General features: G+C 35.1%; 1 protein-coding gene across 1 annotated transcript in view; it reads left to right on the top strand.

Moving 5' to 3' along the window:
* The window catches only part of FOXP2 (forkhead box P2), a 548145-nt gene that overhangs the window by 422126 nt on the left and 103763 nt on the right, over positions 1-22256 (top strand). Inside the window, exon 6 of the mRNA XM_081800223.1 lies at positions 3148-3222. Coding sequence (XP_081656349.1) covers positions 3148-3222 — 75 coding nt within the window. The remainder of the gene's footprint in view (positions 1-3147; positions 3223-22256) is intronic.

Genomic DNA, 22256 nt, shown 5'->3' with positions numbered 1-22256 from the left:
TTCTTCAGTAAACTTTAAGGGTTTTGTTTTTTGGGTTTTGGGGGTTTTTTTAGAGAGAGAGAGACATACAGTGCAGGGGGTGGAGGTGGCAGAAGGAGAGGGAGAGAATCCTAAGCAGACTCCATGCTCAGCATGGAGCCCAACTCAGGGCTCAATCCCATGACCCCAAGATCATGACTTGGGCCAAAATCAAGAGTTGGTCACTTAACCAACTGAGCCATCCAGGCACCGCAGTAAACTTTAAAATTAAGTTAGCTTTCCATTTTCACAAATTTTACTTTTCAACTCTATTTTTATTGCTTACTCAACTCTTTTGATTATTTAAACTGTATATTCTATGATTTTGCATGCAAAGTGACAGGAGCAAAAAAAAATGTCACTGTGAGTCCTCAGTGTGGGGCAGTCCATATCTCTCTTGTCCCTAAGGATAAACTAATTTTAATGTGCTTTATTTCTGTCTGTGATAATAAGAATGATTTGGCATTGTCAGTCAGCGAGTGTTTTGATTAGTCAGTTTCTGGTCAATAAAAATATGACATTATGATCCTATGGAATCAAAAAAATAATGAAAATTGGGGCACCTGGGTGGCTCATTTGGTTGAGTGTCGGACTTTTGATTTTGGCTCAGGTCATGATCTCAGGGTCCTGAGATCAAGCCCTGCATCAGGCTCTGCACTCAACAGAGAGTCTGCTTAAGATTCTCTTCTCCCTCTTCTTCTGTCCCTCTACCCTTCCTCTCCCTCTTTCTCTCTCTCCCTCTCAAATAAATAAATAAATCTTTAAAAAAATACAAAATAATGAAAATATACTTTGTACAATGAGAACTTATATTTTAGTGATTCTGAAGGTCTTTCAGAATCTTGCTTGATATTAAAGTTTATCTCATTGTTTATCAATTAAAATCATATTTGGAAAATGTTTGAAAAGCAATTAAAGAAAATACAGTTGGATTATACTTAAATTCATTGAAATCGTAGTTCTAAGTCATTTGAGCTGAGAATGGAGAACATTCTCTCTCAACATGAAGCTCCAGGCTACTTTCATTGCAGAGCTCTAATCTGTAGAGAAATGTAGTCAAAATCTCCTTCTTATAATGAAATGCTTCTGATATCCTTAAATAGTCCCTACACCATTTTATTCCATAGCATCTTTTTTGTATTTTTATCACTGTACTTGTACGTTGTCTGGCAATTTCCTGTTTGTATATTCCTCAAGTGCTGAGACTTACTCCTCTCTGTATCCTCCCTTCTGACCCTGTGATTGGGATGGCAAATCTTCATCACTCCTGTATATTTGGTAGTATACTGGAGACACAAAGTACAATTTTTTATTTAATTTGGGTGCTCTTGAAAGAGTTTAAGGTGATGTTGCTTATTTATGGAGTTTAGTTTTTAGTATTAAATGTAAATAGTGTCATGGCACCTTTGGAGTTCTGGTGCTGCTCACTTATTTTTGGTCTTATGTAGGTGAGTGTTGATCTGAGGATTTTTTGTGAGTCTGGTTCATTGCTATGGTTTAGAGTAGCATTTCATTTTTTTAGGATACTTATGACCTTGTTAAATAGCAGTCCAAAAATCATGTGGCTTGTTTTGATTTTAACCAAAGTTACAGCTGCCTAGCTGTAAAGCAGTCAGTTTCTCTTATTATGACTAGTTCTTCAACTTGTACTGTTTTAAATTGCCTGCAATTAGCATATTTCAACCTTATTTTTAGGTTTAAATTGCAGTGTGAGAGTGTACTCTCCTCTTAGCTAATTAGTGCTATCAAGGAACAGTAGGTTACCTCATTAGTACCATGTGCATTTAATTAAAGAAGAGAAAATTGGAGTTAACCTCATAGTTAATATTTTCACAGAGTGCTACAATGCCAACACCTTCAATTGGAGTCACACCCCTGTGTATCTAATTATGCACTGGTGCCAAATAAGGTTAGCAAGGGTACTACAAGGCTGTTGACAAAATAATTTAGATGAAAACGTGTTTGTAGGATTCTGACAGTAAAATATAACTTGAAGGTTCCCCCCTCCCCTCCCCCCCCTGTAGTCTTCATCTGCCAGCATCAGGTAACGTACTTCTTCATAGGAAATGAAAGGAAAGGACTATTTTGGAAGCCATTTTTCCTGTTTGAATTAATGTTGCTCTTATCATGCAGAAAATGGCATATAGCCATGTGAAGCATATACAATCGTTTCTTAAACAGAGACCCTGAACTTCAGATATGTATTTGAAAAGAATTATTTATAAGATGTAATATTTACATGCATCAAACCACTACAAATACTCCCTGACACCCCTACCACATCCCTCCTTGCTTTTCTTCTTTTCTGATATAATTTCCCTGGTGTATCTTATGAATGGGGATCATCCATTCAAATGCAGTGTAATCCTTTTGCCCTTCAGACGAAATCTTTGAAATGTCTAATGCTACTTAGGTAAAAAATGACATTCCATGTCATTTATCAATAAATAATCACTTTGCTTTTACAGATAAAAATGCAAACTATACATTTGAGTATATAAAGTAGTTCTCAATACAAGTGGCACAATTCAACAGGTTTTAACAGAGATCGTAGAGTTTGGCTCCGTAGCCTCAAATATATATTTAATGGCAATATTTGTGTTATAGTAATGCATGGCTAAGGCAATTTAAAGAGATTCTTGTGATTATTCTCACATTTCATGACAAGCCAGGATTTATGTTCCATTTGTATTGGTTATAGTTGAGTACAAGTCAATAGTTAGCTTTTTCGAAAAGAGGTAATTAAAGTTTTAAGGACAAATACCATCCCATACTCTAAAATCACAGTACCATTTAAAGTTTAGGAGTATTCACTAACATTGGCCATAATTTTAGCTTAGAAATGGGAAGTGAGATTCCTGAGTCAAGATCATGGTAGACCATGAAATTTTTTGATTAGTGGTTAATTCATTATGTTCAAATATTCAACTTTGCATTTGCCAAGTTATTTTTATTTTTTAATTCTATACTGTTATTAACTGTGACACAAAGATGGAATAGTCTCATCTATGTTCACCTACCAAGATAATAATCCAAAAATATTTTTAAATGATAATGTAATTATTAGCATAAGCCTTAAGATTGGGGGGGGCTGGGAAGCCAACTCCTGATTCTCTTTGTTTAATCTAGGAATTGCTTCCAGAAACAAAATTATGTGTCTGTGGCCACTCTTCTGGTGATGGGCATCCTCACAACACATTTGCAGTAAGTTACACTGGGCAATTAGAAATTCAGCTGCTAAGCACAAAGCCATAGACTCAATACCACAAAGTAGGTTATCTGTGACTTTCTATTAGCCACTCCCTTTCATTGATGACGATTAATCAGAGATGATTAATGTTAAGATACCAATGTAATTAGTTGGTTTTCTGTTACTTTTTGTATTCTCTGTTTAATTATATTTCATCATCTATATACTTCACTGTTTCTGTGAGTTGATGGCATTAAAATTTACCTGAAATATATAAAGGTATATGGTTGACTCACCACTACACCTTTCTTGAACTTTTAGGAATCATTTGATGAGATAGTGTTGACTTGCAAAAAATAGAGATTATGAATAGATATAATATATATTTACATATTTTAGGGGAAAGTTGCTGTTCCATGTCTGCCAGTTACCATATAAATATGCCAAGGTATTTTTTCTTTAACATATTCTGTCACTAGGGTGTAATTTGTCTCTTTAGACTATAATATTCAATAAAAATTGCTTTCATGACCCAATTCACATACCAGTTAGCCTTGGAAATGAATAACAATCCTGAAGTGGTCATTCAAGAATTTTTAAATAGAGCAACTTCATGTTTCCATTTAGCATGGATACTACCTGTATTCTTAAGGAATCTCTAAATATGTAAGTCATATATTTTCATATATAGAGTTTTTGCTTATTTCCTTAAGAATTGAGGTACTTACTAAGTTTCTGGACTAGAGTATTCCTAAACTGGCTCACCCAAAATTTACTTTTAAGACCCTATACATAGTATTTCCTGATTTATAATTGATAGGACACATCACAGTTAAGACTTTTATAAATAGTGTCTTCCTGAATAAAGAAGAAATTTCTAATTTCATACCTTAGTTTAAAAAAAATAAAGACTTTTCTTGATAAAAATAGTGTGAAATTAATATGGAATGCTATTCTTTGTGGAAATATACAAACATAAAGCATTTTAAAAAATGATGCAAAACAAAAATAGTGGAAACAACATAACATATACTATTTTATGGAAATAGTGAATGCAGAGAATTGGTAATGAATTTTGTACATTAAAACAGGTTTTGCAATGATCTGAAGTTACCTAGTTTGGGTTTCATTCATTTTAATCCTACAGTGTTTGCCCCTCCTGAACTCTCTTGGAAATAATAATATCTGAAAAAAATGCCAAAAATTAAAAAGCAGTGGTAAGTTTTGCTGAAATGATGCAAATTTATGTGAAAGACTAAACTAATTTTCTAAGTATTCTCTCTATATTTTGAAGGAAGATAAATTTAAGATAAACTTCAAAAATAACTGTATACTTTAACTTATTAATAAAGATTCATCCAAAAATATACTTTAAGAAAATAGTGCATTAAAAATGGAAAAGGCAGTATTTCTAATTGGTAACACTTTTTCCTAAAATAATCCCAATGGAAAAATTGTTTTCATTAGACTGAAGAGTGAGCTGACTGAACTACTAATAGTGTTTGTTCTTTATCTAAAACTACTTCTACAAGTTTAAAAAAAATCATTTTCTATTCTACTGACATAAGAATAAATCTGTAGCATCAGATCTTTATATTTTCACTGACATATTTTCAGAATGAAAACAAACCACAGAGAAATTAAATGACTTACCAGAGGCTATTTAATTCCTCAATGGCAACGCTGAATTTATAACCCAAGTCTGTGATCATCAGTGTATTGGTCTTTCCAAGGATATGCCAGATTGTTCGTGGTTGCCTTGAGGGCTCTGTTGAATAGGAGTGTAAGGTTGTTCTATGTGTCAAGACTGTGGTTAGTATCTAAGATAGAAAGACTACCGGGGTGCCTGGGTGGCTCAGCGGTTGGGCGTCTGCCTTCGGCTCAGGTCATGATCCCAGGGTCCTGGGATCGAGCCCCGCATCGGGCTCCCTGCTCAGCCAGAGGCCTGCTTCTCCCTCTCCCACTCCCCCTGCTTGTGTTCCCTCTCTCGCTGTGTCTCTCTCTGTCAAATAAATAAAATCTTTAAAAAAAAAAAAAAAAAAAGACAGAAAGACTACCAAGATGAATTAGTGAGGTCTGCTGTGGCTGATAGGGAGAGGGAGTATGGAAGTGCATAGACCAGGTATTTGCCATCCAATGGTGCACCAAACTTAATACTTCAAATTAGTCACTGAGTGACTCTACAAATAATGCCTCCTGACTTCACAACATTAGGGAAACACTAAATATTAAGTAGGTGCTTTTCTTTTATTGACTACATTAGTCATAACCTTTCTGCAAGCTAAAATGGCTACATAGTGGGATTTAAAATCAAGATGCAAACTAAAGCAAATGATATCTATTATTCACAGTTGACAATGTCTGTGCAATGGACATAGCTCTCTTTTTAGTATTTAGTAAATTTCATAAGTACCAATACTCTGGGGTGATACTCAGTTAAATTCTGGAGTACCATAAGATAGCTGGTAGGCTGAAAGGAGGAAGAGTGTAGAAAGTATGCATACAGGTCCCTAAAGCCAGCCACATTCCTTTATAATCTATTTAACTGAAATGTGTAATAAATTGTGAATCACTGTAATAATTCTAAAAATTTTAAGAGATCATATATCCCTGTCAGTGGATTAATTTAATATCACACATATTACTTACATGGTTGATCCACCTTCACAAATAAAAAGCCAGAATTTTCAGGCAAATGTTCCAAATTGGCAGATGAAATTACTTTTTACTTCCTCCCCCTTAACTTCAAAAATAAAAATCCTCCAAGTTTATTAAAAAGCTGGAAATAAAGTACCATAAATTTCAGAGAAAAGCTACTTGCAATTACCAAAGGTAGATTAAAGCTCAAATTACCTTAAAGAAATAAGTAATATTACCTATTTGATACTAAACTGATGTCAGAAGCTCCCCATCCCCACCATCCTCTCCCAGGCATTTCTTCCATCCAGTTCCCAACAAAAGATACGATAAAAATATATTTCAAATAAGCATTTTCTGGTGTTTTAGTACGCAAGTAGCCATCAGACGTTAGCTGTCCTCTGAGTATTGTGCTTCTTTATTAAGCACGTTGTTGAACATTAGTGAGACTTTTATATATCCACTAATAGATTATATTTATTGTGCCTCTACTAATTTATTGCATTACTTGGGAGTAATTGTGCTCACTTGTATCATCCTTACCTGAAAATTATAATCTTAAATTCTATCTACCTGTTGTATTTAAAAAGAAATGTTTGATCTCCATAGGTTGTATGTTTAACATTCTAAGAATAATGACATAAAATCCTTATTGTAACTTTGAATTTTATAGGGAAAAACATTAAGTTCTGACTTTAAAGGAAAGAGTATGAGAGTAAGAGAGCTTCTTTGTGAGAGATTACTTTTCAATACTTCCTTTTCACACTCAGTTTTTTTTCAAATGGTATATATTTAACTCTAATCTGGAAAAATCTTCACTTATTTTACTTTTCTTTCAAATATTGGTAATAAGATAGATGCCTTTTTTCTCCTCCTGATATATCAAACAGCTTTATGAATGGCTAACTGTCGAGAGCCTGAATTTGCTTCCCTACCACACAATAGTAACCCAAGTTCACTCCCCAATAACTAGACCTTGTTGACACCTCATCTGTCTGAATGGCCTCATTAACACGTACCTGCAGATAATCTTATTGTTAGTTTTGCCTACAGGTTTTTACACCTAAGTGAATACTATTTTACATAGGATTCTGCCTGTTAGCTCCAAGTGCTAAGGCAATTAAGTTGAATGCTTGGAGTCTTTGTCTTTTGGGTATTATTTTCAAAACATTTAGCATTGGGTCAAATGAGTATTTTGATGAATAAAACTTGTTGGACATATAAAACCAAAAATGAAACTTGCTGGCCTTGGTCCAGTTGGTTTATAACCCATTTAAATTAAATTGCATTGACCACATTGAATCTCTCCCTCTACAGATTTTTATTCTGTTGCAATTGCCTCCTGATGTTTCATTTCAAGGAGAATTGTGGATTGGAGGAAATAAGAGAAAGAGGAGAGTGACAGTCTTTAAGAATCTCTTATTTTCTATCCAAATTCATCTCTCTTTTTAGTCTTTACATGAGTTCTACCCTGCAGCAAATCATCTATCCCACGGGCTCTGGAATCAGCTTTCTAGATGGAATATTGGACAAATTACTTACCTTTTGTAGCCTCATGCTCTCAGTCTATAAAATTAGGATAATAATATCTACCTCATAGGGTGGTATTGGGGATTAAATTTTATAACTGTAAAGTACTTAGCATGATGACTAACATGTAGGAAATGTGCACTAGATATTCAAGTCAGTTGCTGTAGTAGCATCAGTATACTCTTGGTTGGGCTAAAGAGGAAATTCTTTTTTTTTTTTTAAGGTTTTTTTTTATTTATTTATTTGAGACAGAGAGAACGAGAGAGACAGAGAGCACACGAGAGGGGGGAGGGTCAGAGGGAGAAGCAGGCTCCCTGCCGAGCAGGGAGCCCGATGCGGGACTCCAGGATCATGACCTGAGCCGAAGGCAGTCGCTTAACCAACTGAGCCACCCAGGCGCCCCGAGGAAATTCTGTTTGATGTAAATTTAAGTACATATTTGGTATTAACACTAAATAAGAAGCATTAGGCATTGCACCTTGAATCATGACTAAGACGGATGGAAATGTTCCTTAATGAGAGGAAAGTCTTTACTCATTAATTTACGTTAAACCCTGACTTATTCACTCACAAAAATCAGTGTTCTCCAAATGTTTTCCGATTTGTTAAGTGGAAGATAGCTAAGTGGAAGAGAAAGAATCCTTCCTCACCAGATCTAAATGCTGTCCTTCTGGCAGCCGAGGAAAATCATTGCCAAAGAATGTTAGGAAAAGTGATTGTAACCCTAATTGTCTGTATCCAGCTAGAGTACACCAAGATATGAAGTTAGGAGATACATGGGGCAGAGCCAGATTACCTCCAGTGTCTTCTTCCTTCCCTATTACAAGTTTATTAGCATAGATGAACCAAGAGTTAAAGATAAATTGCTACTGATTGGTAGTATTGACAATTTTAACTAACATGCTATAGACAGTTAACCAGGGATAATATTGTGGTACCTTTTTTAGAGTCCTTCCTATAAACCCTAGATTTAACTTTTCACTATTAGTGTAAAGTTGTAGTAGTGTAAACTTGAATTTATTAGGAAGCAGTACAAATTAGATTTGTTAATCGTGTTCATTTTGAGTAGTTTTTATTTGAAGTCCTTTGGTATGAAATAGGCCTTAAGATAACCAAATATTTCAAACCCTTACTGTACAGCTGATTTTGTTAATGCCATAGAGTTATAATATAGTGACCATGTTTAGGGATACTGTTAAAAAATTTCCAGATTGTTCTATTTCTATTCAGAAGTAGAACAAAGATTTCTGTTTTTAAAACCTTGGTTGACATCTGTATGCAACTTCTTGATTAATCTTTTTCTTTCCAAGTGTAATTCAAAATATTAATATTATCTTTACACACCTCACTCAGCTGGGATGTAGCTCCCTGAGCTCAGCTCATTCTAGACACCTCTCCTGAGTGATTGCCTCTCACCTTCTATTTTATTGCAATATTTGAGATTGCAATGAATTCTCTTGATGTTGGTTCCAAGAAGGACCAGTAGCAGAGCTTTTTCAATGGAGGCTCCTCTTTGAAATTTATAATGAATAATTTACTCCCCTTGATGATTCACCAAAGCATTAGTATGGCAGAAATCAGGGGCTGATGAAAGGATTATTTATTTAGTTATGTGGTTTTGTTGTTGTTAATATATTTTTCATCAACTAAATTGATACACACACTAGAATATGTATGTGGCAATAATGTGAATTTATGGTGCCCATTCAGGCAGACTGTATTTTTCCTTTCACATTTTAAAGTTATTTGTAATGAGCTATTAATGTAGTCTCTACAGATATGAAATATAATCTGTACTAACTTCTAACTGTTCACTCTATAGTTCTTGCATATTTCTAAAGACATAAAATGTATATTCCATATTTATTATTTGTATTTCTGTTCCTTGTATATTTCTATATCATCTTATTTTAGCGTAATAATCACAAGGCACAAAAAAACAAGTCATCCTTGTGTATAAATCTTCATGACTCATGAGTGTGCGTGCACACACACACACACACACACAAACATCCATGCATATATGTATACGTATCTAAAGGACCAATTATGTAAAAGGATGTGTATGTGTTTTTATTGAATTCTATATGCTATTCATTTTTGTTCTCTTCTTTTGAAGTTAAATTTTTTATGTTTGTAATTTTCATTAGTCAAATGAGTCATTTGTTATGCATAGGATTAACAAATTATAGACATCAAATTTTTATCACTGGCACCATTCATGCTGCAATGTATTTACTTCAAAAATATTTCTAAATAACTGGATTTTTCATGTAATTTTAATACATAGGATGTCATGTTAAGCAGCATATAATTCCTGTTGACATTAAGACTTAAACCTAAAACTGCATGCTGTACTTTAAATCTTTAGTCAGTGGAGTTCAGAAAGCTTACATTATCAGAATTTTGTCATGCTATAATCATATAATGATTCATATAACTTAGATGAAATTGCACATGCTTACTTCCAATTAATCATATCCTTTATCATAATGATAATTTTGGTGCTAGTAAATTCACCTTAGTGGTAAGATAAAGAATAAAGTCTTATACCAAGTTAAAGATTTCAAGATGGAACTTCTGTCATATTTAATATTAAACAACAAAATGATATACTTAGGCTCTTGCAACCATGTTCCCAAGCTTTTTCCTGACGTTGTGCTTACCATTCCAACAGATATTCTTCCTTTTCTCTCTTAAGAGAGATAGGATGAGATATTTTGTAATATAGGCAGAAGCAATCTACCTTTCCAATCCAGAGTAGTAGTTACAACATCACACTCCAGATTACAAAGGCTGTATATTTAGTATTTTCAGAGTAACAATATAATACCTTAATTTTAATTTAGAATTTTATGTGTAAAATATTTAGTCTGGCTAAAACAGACAATACAGAATAGGAATAAGAGACTATGAGAGTTCTCATTTAAGTACTCTTTAAGTAAGAGTATCTTAAGAGATATCACACTGAAGGGAAGGTATCAGGTAAATATAAGATAAATTCTCATTAAATTAAGCATAATTCATAAATTCACATTGTGTAATTTTAGGGGGAAAGTGTTGACAAAATTATGTCATTAAAATTTGATAAACAAGCTTAAATTTTCCTACAGGATCATATATGCATACCTAGTGAATATTTTGCTGATGAATAGATAATACAAAGTTGAAATAAAGAAATAAAATGATATGAGTAGCAAGTACACTATTGTTTTATCTCTGGTTCTCCCTAAATCAAGTTGCATATCTCATATACTCATTTAAGGCTGGCAAATACACTTTTTTGCATGCCTGCCTTTGTCTCTTTATATATGATCTGAATAGTTACTTTGCTGTATTAGAAGGGTTGTGCCCTGTTACTGCGTTGCCAAAATAGAGAGAAAGGAGATGTGTACCCAGCACATATTTCCATCCTCTATGGACTGATAGAATATTATAGCTAAAAGGAGCCCTATGTTTCATCTAATTCAAATACTTTATTTTACAGTTAAGAAAACAGTGAGAAAGAATCTAAGTGACTCCCCTGATATATCTCCATTATTCATGTAATTCAAAGGGGATTTTATTGATGACCTGATAATTCTTTAGTCTTAATCCATGGTTCATATGTATTAATTTTCACAGATTCTGTATTTTAACTTTAATTCTATATATAAGAAAAGCATTCAGTTTTTCCAAATGTTGCTAATTGCATTTACCTATGAAAAGATTTCAAAAACCAGATAGATTTTATGATCACTTTTGAAATTACCATACATATTACTTGACTATTTGCAATTTGTTGAGAACACATTTAAGGTCTCAGTCAGATCTATGAGATAATTTTATTTATAGGTTGAGATTTTAGAAAAAGAACAATCCAAGGATTTTCAGTGATTCCCCCAGAAACATGATTTCATGAAATCCAAGACTGTTGATTTTTTGCTTATAACCTTTTAATAGGATTTCAGCTAGAAAAAAGACATGAAACCCTTACCTTGGTGTACAGGGCATTCCAAAGTTAGTTCCTAATGTTTAAAGGAATAAACGTAATGGTTAACAAAATCTTAATTCTTTACAATCATTTTATCTTTATTTAGACTATACATCCAACTAAGATCAGTTGCTCTGTCGAGATGACCAAATAGATTTCCCTCAGCTTTTTAGATTGTCTGTTGACTCTCTCCCAGATAAATATTATGTCTTAACAATTGAGAGAAAGTGTTTAGTAGGTCTGTTATTCCATCATGATCTTAAAATACAAATAAAAGAAGACAAGACAATACTTTAAGTATGATATTGAAATATCAAACATTTAAATAGGTAAAGCTCAGTATGGATGCTTGAATTCATCAGACTAAAATGCTAAGTCTGTAACATACAACTTTGATCCTGTAAAATATATTCATAGCACTCGTAGAAATGAGTACAAGGTTTGAATTCTGTTTAGACATTATGGTTCTAGAAAAGTCTTACAAGTACCTGGAACAATCAGTTCCACCATTTTAAATTAGTACATACTATTTTTTAAATTGATATCATCATAAGATAAATAATTGTTCCTATTCTTCTTTCTCATAACTTGTAAACAGTCTTCAATGGCTGCCCACTGTCTGCTGGATAAAGCTTTACAAATCTTAGCCTTAGAGTCATGTACTTCCCCAAAACTGGGCTTTTTCTTTCCCAGACTTATCCCCTATTATTTCATAAACAAAAACATTGAGTCCTGACTGATACACCTATATGTATGTCCCAAACATACAATATTCCTTTTTTTCTATTCCTTTTCTTATGTTATCACTTTGTATCATCCTCTCTGTTCTTTTTGCTTATCAAATTCCACTGGTTATAAAAGCCCAGTTCAATACTACCCCACATGAATGCTTTTTCATCAATGCAGTCCACACTGATTAATCCCTCTTTTGATCTTGTTATCCAATCCACGTTTTGGAATTATTCTTAGCCCTGTGATACGGTTCCATTCAACACATACTCATTGAACACATACTATGTATAACTCACAATGATACAAAAATTTTCAGCAAAATAATGAGTAATCACCTACATCTGAGAAGTGTAGGTCATGAAGGTGGGAAATATGTAATTTAGGACTCAAAAAATCTAGCAAGTTGTAAAGATAGACTTAATCACTGTACTGAGGAAATAAGGACAGGTAGATGGAAGAGATTTATTTGAGGTGAAGTTTTGGTAAAAAACACACAAATTCATCACACTAAAAGTGTAGAGAATATTCTAGGCATTGGGAACAGACTAAGCAGATTTACAGAAGAGAGAAAAGAAAAAGATGGGTAGTTTTCAAAATGTAGCTTTGTGTATTGTATCTGAGGAATTGGAGAGTGTTTCGGGAAAAGTTGGCATATGTAGTCTTTAAATATATGGACCAAGGCCAAAATTTGAAGTTTTGAATTTTTAAAGAACTTTAAATATTCTGGAAGATTTTGAGCAAAGAAGTGAATGTAACAGTACCAGACTATCCTATTTAAAAATATCCTTAGGAACATTAGGAAGAAGTGATTGAACTAGAAAAATATTGGAATCTGTGTGTCTAGGCTAAAGGATGCTGTCCAAAAAAATAGTAATGGTAATCTTAACTAGGAGAAGGACAGGGAAAGAAATTAAGAGGACTGATTTAAGGGAGAATACAATTGTAAAAGGTATGTTAATAATTAGAGAAACAGAAAATAATCTGTGCCTGGATATTTGTATTTGTTTGACTGTGAACCTGGTGATATCTAGAACCCAGAAAGAATAGTGGGTTTGATGGTAGGTAGAAAAAGGTTAGAAGTGATAAAAGTGCTGTTTGAGAAGTATGTTTGCATTGCCAGTGGGATATCCGTGTTCAGCAGGCAGTTGGCGATGAGTTGGAAATGATGACTTTTTGGAAGTCATACCAAATGCAGTTGACCAGAGTCCATTATTTTGAAGGAGACTATAAAGAGGAAGACAACCACAGATAAGCCACAAGGCATGACTTTGACTAAGGGAAAAAAGAAGAACCAGTAAAGGATGTGAATCCATGAGACAGCAGAGAACTAGGAGCCAGGAGTCAATGGACAATAGAAGAGATTTTTAACAAGCTAAGAGATTGTTAAAAACATTATTACAGGGGCGCCTGGGTGGCTCAGCCGTTAAGCGTCTGCCTTCGGCTCAGGTCATGATCCCAGGGTCCTGGGATCGAGCCCCGCATCGGGCTCCCTGCTCCGCGGGAAGCCTGCTTCTCCCTCTCCCACTCCCCTTGCTTGTGTTCCGAACCTCTCTCACTGTGTCTCTCTCTGTCAAATAAATAAAATCTTTAAAAAAAAAAAAACATTATTACAGATGGAAGGGTGGTTTTAAAACGAGGATGAGACATGAAGCAAGTTATAGATTTGGCAAGAGTGTTTTCAACAGAACACAGTTGATGACTTGCATGGCAACTGAAGGAGTTCACGTAGAGATGATACGTGTATGTATACACTGGTCCTTTGGGGAAAATGCTGCTTAAAAGGGAGATAATAGGATGGGGCTTGTGAGGGAGCAGGACTGAGGAAAGGTCTTCAGGGGAGGAGACAGTGGAGATGAAAAGATTAAAAGTGAAAGAAGAGTAAAAAGTTGAAAAAAGGAATGAAAGATGATGAGAGGAGACTGCCAGCATCCAGGGCACAGATGAATGTAGTTCTTTAAAGGGAATAGAAACCCACTTTCATCGGAATTGAATGGAAATTTGAGGATGAGTAAACTCATAGATGGGTTTTTACCTCTTTTACATTATTTGTTAAACCTGTTTATGCCTTGTGACTATCACTGTGTCCCTCTCCCCCATGTCATGATGTCTACATTTGAACTTCATATCACCTCTTAGGGATTCCTATTTCTATGACAAACGGTACAAAAGAAGGGAAGGGTATATTCATGGTTGCTAAAATTTTCTAGTTATGATAGCTTTACTCTGACCGTGTTTGTTATACGTTAGGATATTATTAGCCAAAAGAATAACTACTCATTACAGTTTAAACTTAGCAGTGATTTTCTCATAAGAGACTAAGAGCATAGTCACAAGATGAGTGTTCTTTCCTTTCTCTTAGAAATTTAAGATGGATTAATATACATCTGAAGAATATTAAATATTTTATGAAACATTTAGATACATGAAGCTTTTGAACTTTTTAAGTAATTGGTTAATTTTTAGTAATTAATAAAATAAAGCTTTTCACTTTTTAGAAAAACCTTTTAGTGAAAGCAGAACTTGCAACCAGAATGAAATATATGCAGAAATATTATGATAGTCTTTTTTTCACTGTATTGACAGTATTAAATTTTAAGAACAACCCAGTAACTCAACCACTGAAATTGCCCTTAGACATACATTTAATTGCTTAATTCTGCACTTAGTACTACACAATTTGGATACAAAGGTATGACAGGGTAACATATCCTTAAACAAAAAACCTTCTTTTTGTTCATAAAATCAGAACTAAAGCATAAGGAAAACTAATAAAGAGACAAATAAGGACCTTGCTTTTGGAGCCTTTTACAGCAGCTGATATTTCTGCTTTACAAAGTAGACCTTAAATAGTAGAATTTCAGGAATTGGTGATAAACAATTGGAAGTGTCATCTCCCCAAATGATTCCATGACTTCTAACCAAGAAGTTCCTACATCATTGCTGCCAAAAATAATTCCTTTTAACCTGCTGACAAAAATCCTTTTCCTTTTTTTAATGTTTCAGTTCTCTGCTAAGCCAATTTATTGAAGCTCTCCAAACTGAATTAAATTGTTTTTCTGTTTTGCCTTTACTGGGGTTTTGGTGAAAGTATCGACTATGTCAGGTTTTATGAGACAGAATCATAATGTGGTCTCTTTGGCAGAAGCCCACCCTTTAAGGCATAACCACACTTTGCGGTAATTTTGGTTTTCTGTTTTGTTTTTTTTTTTAAGATTTATTTATTTTATTTGAGAGAGAGTGTGAGTGTGCGAGCAGGGGGGGGTTGGGGAGGGGGTACAGAAGGAGAGAAGCAGACTCCTCGCTGAGTGGGGAGCCCCATGGGGCTCCATCTCAAGACCCTGAGGTCATGACCTGAGCTGTAACCAAGAGTGGGATGCTCAACCGGCTGCATTACCCAGGTGCCCCTGCAGTAGTTTTTATTATAGCTATTTACATATATTTTTTTTCTATTGAGGAAACTGACTTAACTGAGAAGTAAAATAATCAACCTAGAGTCACGTTTTAGCAAACGATTAAGCCAAGATTCAAATTCAGGTCTGTCTGACTCGAAGATCTCTCTCTCCATTATGTTACACCACCTGTGGCTTTTTCTGGGGGTTTTAATTACTTCCCTACAAACATCATTTAGAAAGAAGCTCCCCCCATCACCCCACATTAGAAGCGTGCCTGAATATTTGAATCCTATTAGCTACCTTGGACACTTTGACTTCGCTTTTCTCCATCTCCTGTAAACCAGGGATTTTCAGCTCCACCCACTTCAGACAAGAACACAAAAAAGATTTGACAGTCACTAGGCACCATTCCAACTGACGCTCTCAAAATTTGATTGTTGGTATTTTTTTTTTTCAATTCTGACAACTTTCTATTTTTCTTCTGTTAGTTTACATTTCCTTATCTTTCTTGAACCAACACTGTACTCTCATTAAATCTTCTATTCTCATTAAGTCTCTTCTGTTTGACAGTCAAAACACTTATTCGGCATTCTTGAAACTGTGCTATTTTTCTGAGATCTCCCCCTCCTGCCATGTCTTGTTACTCCCTATTTTTAACTGACTCTCAAAAATAATCAAAATATTCACTCTGCCCTAAATATCCCCAACCTTTCCCACCTCTGCGCCTTTGACCCCTCAAGTCTCTCCGTCCTCTCTGCTACCCAGGGTGGTAGAGTTCATAGAATCCAAATCATGTCCCAGCAAAGGCAGCTTCAAGTTGCTACATAAAATCCGTATGGAATGGAAAGCTGCTTTCACCTTTTTCTCTTCTAGATTCTGATTACTTTGAGGAAAATAATTTCATTTTCCCATTCTACATGACGAGAAATGTACATAAGTATCTGGCATATAGTGAGTACTTTAAAGGGTAATCTCCTTTTGTTTTGCTTCTGTGGAATTTTGTTTTCTTTTGTCATTTATACTGCTTAATCTAAATATCTCTTCATAGAATCAGGAAGGAAGTACCATTTTTTAGTGTAAACATAATGGTAAGCAATACTCAATTTTTTTCCTCCAATTTTTTCTTCTGATAGTAGCTTTTTCTTACTGATCAAGACAAATTTCTTTTTTTTTAAAGATTTTATTTGTTTATTTGTCAGAGAGAGAGAGAGAACACAAGTAGGCAGAGCGGCAGGCAGAGTGAGAGGGAGAAGCAGGCCTTCCGGTGAGGAAGGAGCCTGACACGGGGCTCGATCCCAGGAGCTGGGATCATGACCTGAGCCAAAGGCAGCTGCTTAACCGACTGAGCCACCCAGGCATCCCAAGAAAAATTTCTGAAGTACGTAAATATTGTTGGAAATAGTGAGACATTAAAGAATGCAGAGAGTTTTTGTTAAGTTTACTAGTTTTTTTTTTTTTTAAGATTTGTATTTATTTATTTGAGAGAAGCAGAGAGTGACAGAGAGCACGAGCAGGGAGGAGAGGGAGAGGCAGGCTCCCTGCTGAGCAGGGAGCCCGACGTGGGGCTCAATCCCAGGACCCCGGGATCACGACCTGAGCCGAAGGCAGACGCCCAACTGACTGAGCCACCCAGGCGCCCCAAGTTTACTAGTTTTTAAATCAGTGTTTTGAACTTAGGTAAGCCATCTGGCCAGTTTTCTGAGTCTCACCCCAAACAAGAGATTTATTATTTTCAGTGTATATCTACCAACTGCTCCGAATGATTCTGAGGATTAGTCAAGATTAAGAAATACTTATTTAAGAGCCTCTCCACACAATGTGTTCCGTGGGCCAGGATCATTACCTGGGAATTTGTTAGAAATGCAAACTCTTGGGCCCCACCCCAGACCTACTGAATCACAATCCGCATTTTAACAAGATCCTTAGCCAATTTATACGTTCATTGAAGATTAAGAAGCACTGTTCTAAAGCACAACTTTCAGAAAATGAATATTCTGAAATATATATATATATATGCACACACAGATTACTATAAGATAGTGTGCAGATACATTTATAATTTTTTTTTAAGAGAGAGGAGGGGGAGGGCCAGAGGGAGAGGGAAAGAGAGAATCTTAAGCAGGCTCCACACCCAGTGCAGAGCCCTATGCGGGGTTCGATCTCACAACCCTGAGACCATGACCTGAGCCAAAATCAAGAGTTGGCTGCTTAACTGACTGAGCCACCCAGGCGCCCCCAGATGCATTTATAATTTAAAGAAATATTTGGGATCCTTAAAGCTAGGGCTAAGGTTTAATATAATAATTAAAAGTCTGGGGAAAACAATTTTATGCTCTGTGATTATATTTAACAGTTTTAGATATTTATTTTGCTGTTTTGTATGCATGTGGGAAAGACAAAACTGTGTCTGCACAAACCAATTGTGTTGAGTAAACTGAGTTTAAAAGTAAGATTTCAGTAATATAATACTTCTGGAGTTTTGTCTGCAAAATGCTACTAACTTGCTTGACTAAATTTTTCACCCAGTAACTTGTGTATATCAGATAGATACAGTGGTTAAACTGAAGGTTTACTTACATTATGATGTTAAAAAAATTGTATATCACTTAATATCAAATACGTCCTGTAAGTATTTCAGGAGTAAAAAGATTATTTGTGGGATATACAGAGGATAAAGAGATTTACTATAGTGTGGGTTATTGAAAGTATTTTTAGTGATGTTTACTCTTCTATGAAGATTCCATTTATAAATACCTTATTATCATTTGTTAAATTAAATGACACTATACAGAATGCCTGATGACTTTAATTCATACATTAAATATGCACATATATTTTAACAATATTTGCATCTTATAATACATTTAATAATAACTTGTCATAGTGTTACTCATTAACCATTTCTTTGACACTTTAATATTTTTAAAATAAATAAAGTGCTTCCATATGTTATATTAATTTAAATTATTTGTTTCTTAATCCTGGAATGGTGATGTATATATCAGTATTTGATTGGATGTGTTTCCATTTTAACTGAGATTTTAGAAGAAAGCTTTCCCAGAACAGTCATTTGAAATATATTAGGATGTCAAGATTCCAAACAATATAGTTCATGTTCTTATTCTTCTACATATGCTTAAATATATTTCTAACAATATATTATTTCCTATAAATAATTTTTCTTGAATTAGCACAAAATGTCTTTGTATTGCAATGCATTTATAAATCATAGTTCATATTAGTAAAAGCAGTTTTTGTAACAAAGTACTACTAGTACTAGTATTATTAAAGCCTAATTAATCATTACTATTTAAAGGCTGAGTTTAGTAGGCACTCATTATTTAAATCATAATAAAAATTTAGATTTTTCATTATTCTCACCAGGTTCCAGGTATAATTGTTCAAATGAGCCAACTTTAAACACACAAAGCCATAGTATTTCTTAAAATTGTGTCTAATTCAGTTTGGGTTACATTGATTGTCAGTATTTTCAACATGTGAATAAAATACTTGAGAAAAGTCATAGCAAGGGTAGAAATTGGGAAGTATTCCCTGAACGTGAATAGAAGAGGAAATGATTCTCTTACTAGTTATCCAATAGTTTCTCAAAGTTCAAGTCAGCTGCTAATTTGGTGAACATGAGATAATAAAATCCACCATTCTTGATGTCTTATTGATGATTTTGAAGTTCTCATACTCATTTTATTTATTTATTTTTAGTATTTTATTTATTTATTTGACAGAGAGAGCGAGAGCAGGAACACAAGCAGGGGAGTGGGAGAGGGAGAAGCAGGCTTCCTGCCAAGCAGGGCGCCCGATGTGGGGCTCGATCCCAGGACCCTGGGATCATGACCTGAACTAAAGGCAGAGGCTTAACTACTGAGCCACCCAGGTGTCCCATCTCATCCTCATTTTAAAATGTCTAATATTTATTTTAAACTCATTCAGTTTTTGAACTAGTCTGAGCCCCATAGTTGAATTATATTTTTTAAAAAAATACTATAAAGGAATTAAGTAATTCCTGCACAATATTTAAAAAGTATATATGAAATGGTCAAAAACATTAAGAAATGTCTCTTCTCCCCCAGCCCCAGAAGAAAGCACCTTTTATGGTTTTATAGTTTCTTTCTTTCCTTTTGTTTTATTTTGTTTTTGTGTATGTGTGTTTTGCTCTTGAATATAGAAAGTGAAACACTCAAGAAACTTACAAGTCATATTTTCCCCAAGACTGTTGCTCTCTAGGATCTGAAGGGAATTGCTTTTCTGTAACATATGTCAATAAGCAGGTAGTTAGTTACTGCTTTAGATTTGTCATTAGAAAAATTTCCAAGCATACTGAATATATGCTAGTATTTGTGCCTGTTCATGAAATGAAAAGGAGTCCTGAATATTCCTCCTAAGCAGGACATTTTGGCTTGGCTATCTCCATATACAAACTTAAACTGAATTCAAGCAATGTCATTTTTGCCCCCAAGTAATTGGTTGTTTCCTCTAAACTCCTGTAGCATTTATATATGAAACATACTACTTCTCTTTCTTGATTTATCAACTATAGGTAGAATTTACTGACTCCTTGCTATAAAGATTAGAAATTAAGGGGCGCCTGGGTGGCTCAGTTGGTTAAGCGTCTGCCCTCAGCTCAGGTCATGATCCCAGGGTCCTGGTCCTGAGATTGAGCCCTATGTCGGGCTCCCTGCTCCGCGGGAAGCCTGGTTCTCCCTCTCCCACTCCCCCTGCTTGTGTTCCCTCTCTCGCTGTCTCTGTCAAATAAATAAATAAAATCCTTAAAAAAAAAAAAAATTTAGGAATTTTTCACCACCTACAATTTTTGCTAATTCTATTGTTTTGAGCTCTTTTGATGGTTATCTTTATTACTCAAATAATAAACTTAAATATCTATTTTTTCTATATTGATTCTGTGCTAAAAATGATGGCTCTTGAAACAGCTAGCAAGCTATTTTTATTTTACTTTATGGAACCAATAAATATTTCTGAAGATACAAATGAGAAGGTTCTTAAAACTTCCTTCTGTTCTCTGAATCATCTGATCTCTTGAGACTGTTACATTTGTTCATGCTATTGGTTTTCTTCAAATGTCTGAAGTTTTTAGTTGTTGGTTCAATATATGAATGAAGGCTGATAAATAATAAGATTAGTAGCTGGGGTAATTTTTTGCACGGTTGCGTAGGTTTCTTTCAACGATAGGCTTCTCCCTCAAATGGGAGTGTGTTGGCAGGCAGGCTTCACTTTAGGACTGAGTCAACCAACTGGCACCATTGCCAAAGCTAAGACAGTGTTACTTTGGCATGACTGACTTAACTTGCAAGTCTGTAATTGAAGCTGGGAGTTATCTCTAAACTCTGCTCTGCTTACCTTTTGCATTCCTACACCCATATTGGGTGCTTTCTCTAGAAGGATGGTTGTTTTCTTAGTCTAATAATGCACTTCTCACTTTATCCCAGGGGCAAAAGCCGCTTGTTTGAGAAGCCTGCTCTAAGACTTGGAGAGGATGTGGGAGGAGTAGCTGTTATATAGGCCTGCCCATTCTGTTTTGTTATTGTTGTTGTGTTTTGTTTTGCTTTAGGCCTGCCCATTCTTGAGGGTGGATTTTAATTAATTCCCTGTATGATTGTACCGTGGCCCACCCTTACCCTTTGTGTTCTGTGAGAAGTAAGAATTTACTTCTGGTATTTTGGACTGCTTTTTTCCATATTTCTGTTTGTCAATCTATGCCCTTTTATCTGCTCAATTTCTACCTGGTTTCTCAAACTTTCTGGTCTTCGGCTGGTACCTTTCTTTTTTTCCTCCTCGGCACTGATATAATTTTATTATTCTTTTTTTTTTTTTTAAAGATTTTATTTATTTATTTGAGAGAGAGAGAATGAGAGAGAGCACATGAGAGTGGGGAGGGTCAGAGGGAGAAGCAGACTCCCTGCCGAGCAGGGAGCCCGATGCGGGACTCGATCCAGGGACTCCAGGATCATGACCTGAGCCGAAGGCAGTTGCTTAACCAACTGAGCCACCCAGGCGCCCTAATTTTATTATTCTTAAAACAAAGGGAGAGAAGGGAGGTAGACTTGGCTGCTTATTCTATTATACTAATCCAGAAGTCAGTAGTTCTTTCTAATACCATATAGATATTCATGGTCACCTACTGTGTAAATGTCCGTGTCATAAAATGGCATCCAATGGGCTCCAATATCACCTTCCCCTACCTAAAAAGCAGAAGATGCTCTGGCTTACAGATTTGCAGACTCCCTTGTAGAGCACAAATTTTGCTTGTTATTTATTTAATTCACAGAGTTCAGGTAGTTTTGATTCCTCCCAAAAACAATTTGAGTTACTTTCTTTCCTTCCCTAGTATTAAAACCAAAGAATTCTGCCTACAAGTCAGGCTATCACAAAAATTTAAATCCATGATCTTGACCAAATATTGGAGGGAAGAGCTTTGCTGTTTTAATGTGTTCTGTAGTAAACCCGATAGCCTGCTGTTTCTTCAACCTGGCTCTCCAACTATGGATCAGCACTAGAAAGCCCGTCAAAGGGTTCTACTGATACTGTTGTTTTCCTGCTGCCTGCAGGCTGCCTAGGTGGTTTTGCGTGAACTCTCCATGTGCTTTCCCATTGTGGTGCTTCTTCTTTTTTTTTTTTTAATTTTATTTTATTATGTTATGTTAATCACCATACATTACATCATTAGTTTTTGATGTAGTGTTCCATGATTCATTGTTTGTGTATAACACCCAGTGCTCCGTTCAGTACGTGCCCTCTTTAATACCCATCA

Source organism: Leptonychotes weddellii, chromosome 12, assembly GCF_054177405.1.
Source record: "Leptonychotes weddellii isolate Sample4059 chromosome 12, ASM5417740v2, whole genome shotgun sequence".
Lineage (NCBI taxonomy): Eukaryota > Metazoa > Chordata > Mammalia > Carnivora > Phocidae > Leptonychotes > Leptonychotes weddellii.
Note: the sequence above shows the minus strand (reverse complement) of the source record. Positions and strands in the feature narration are given on the sequence as shown.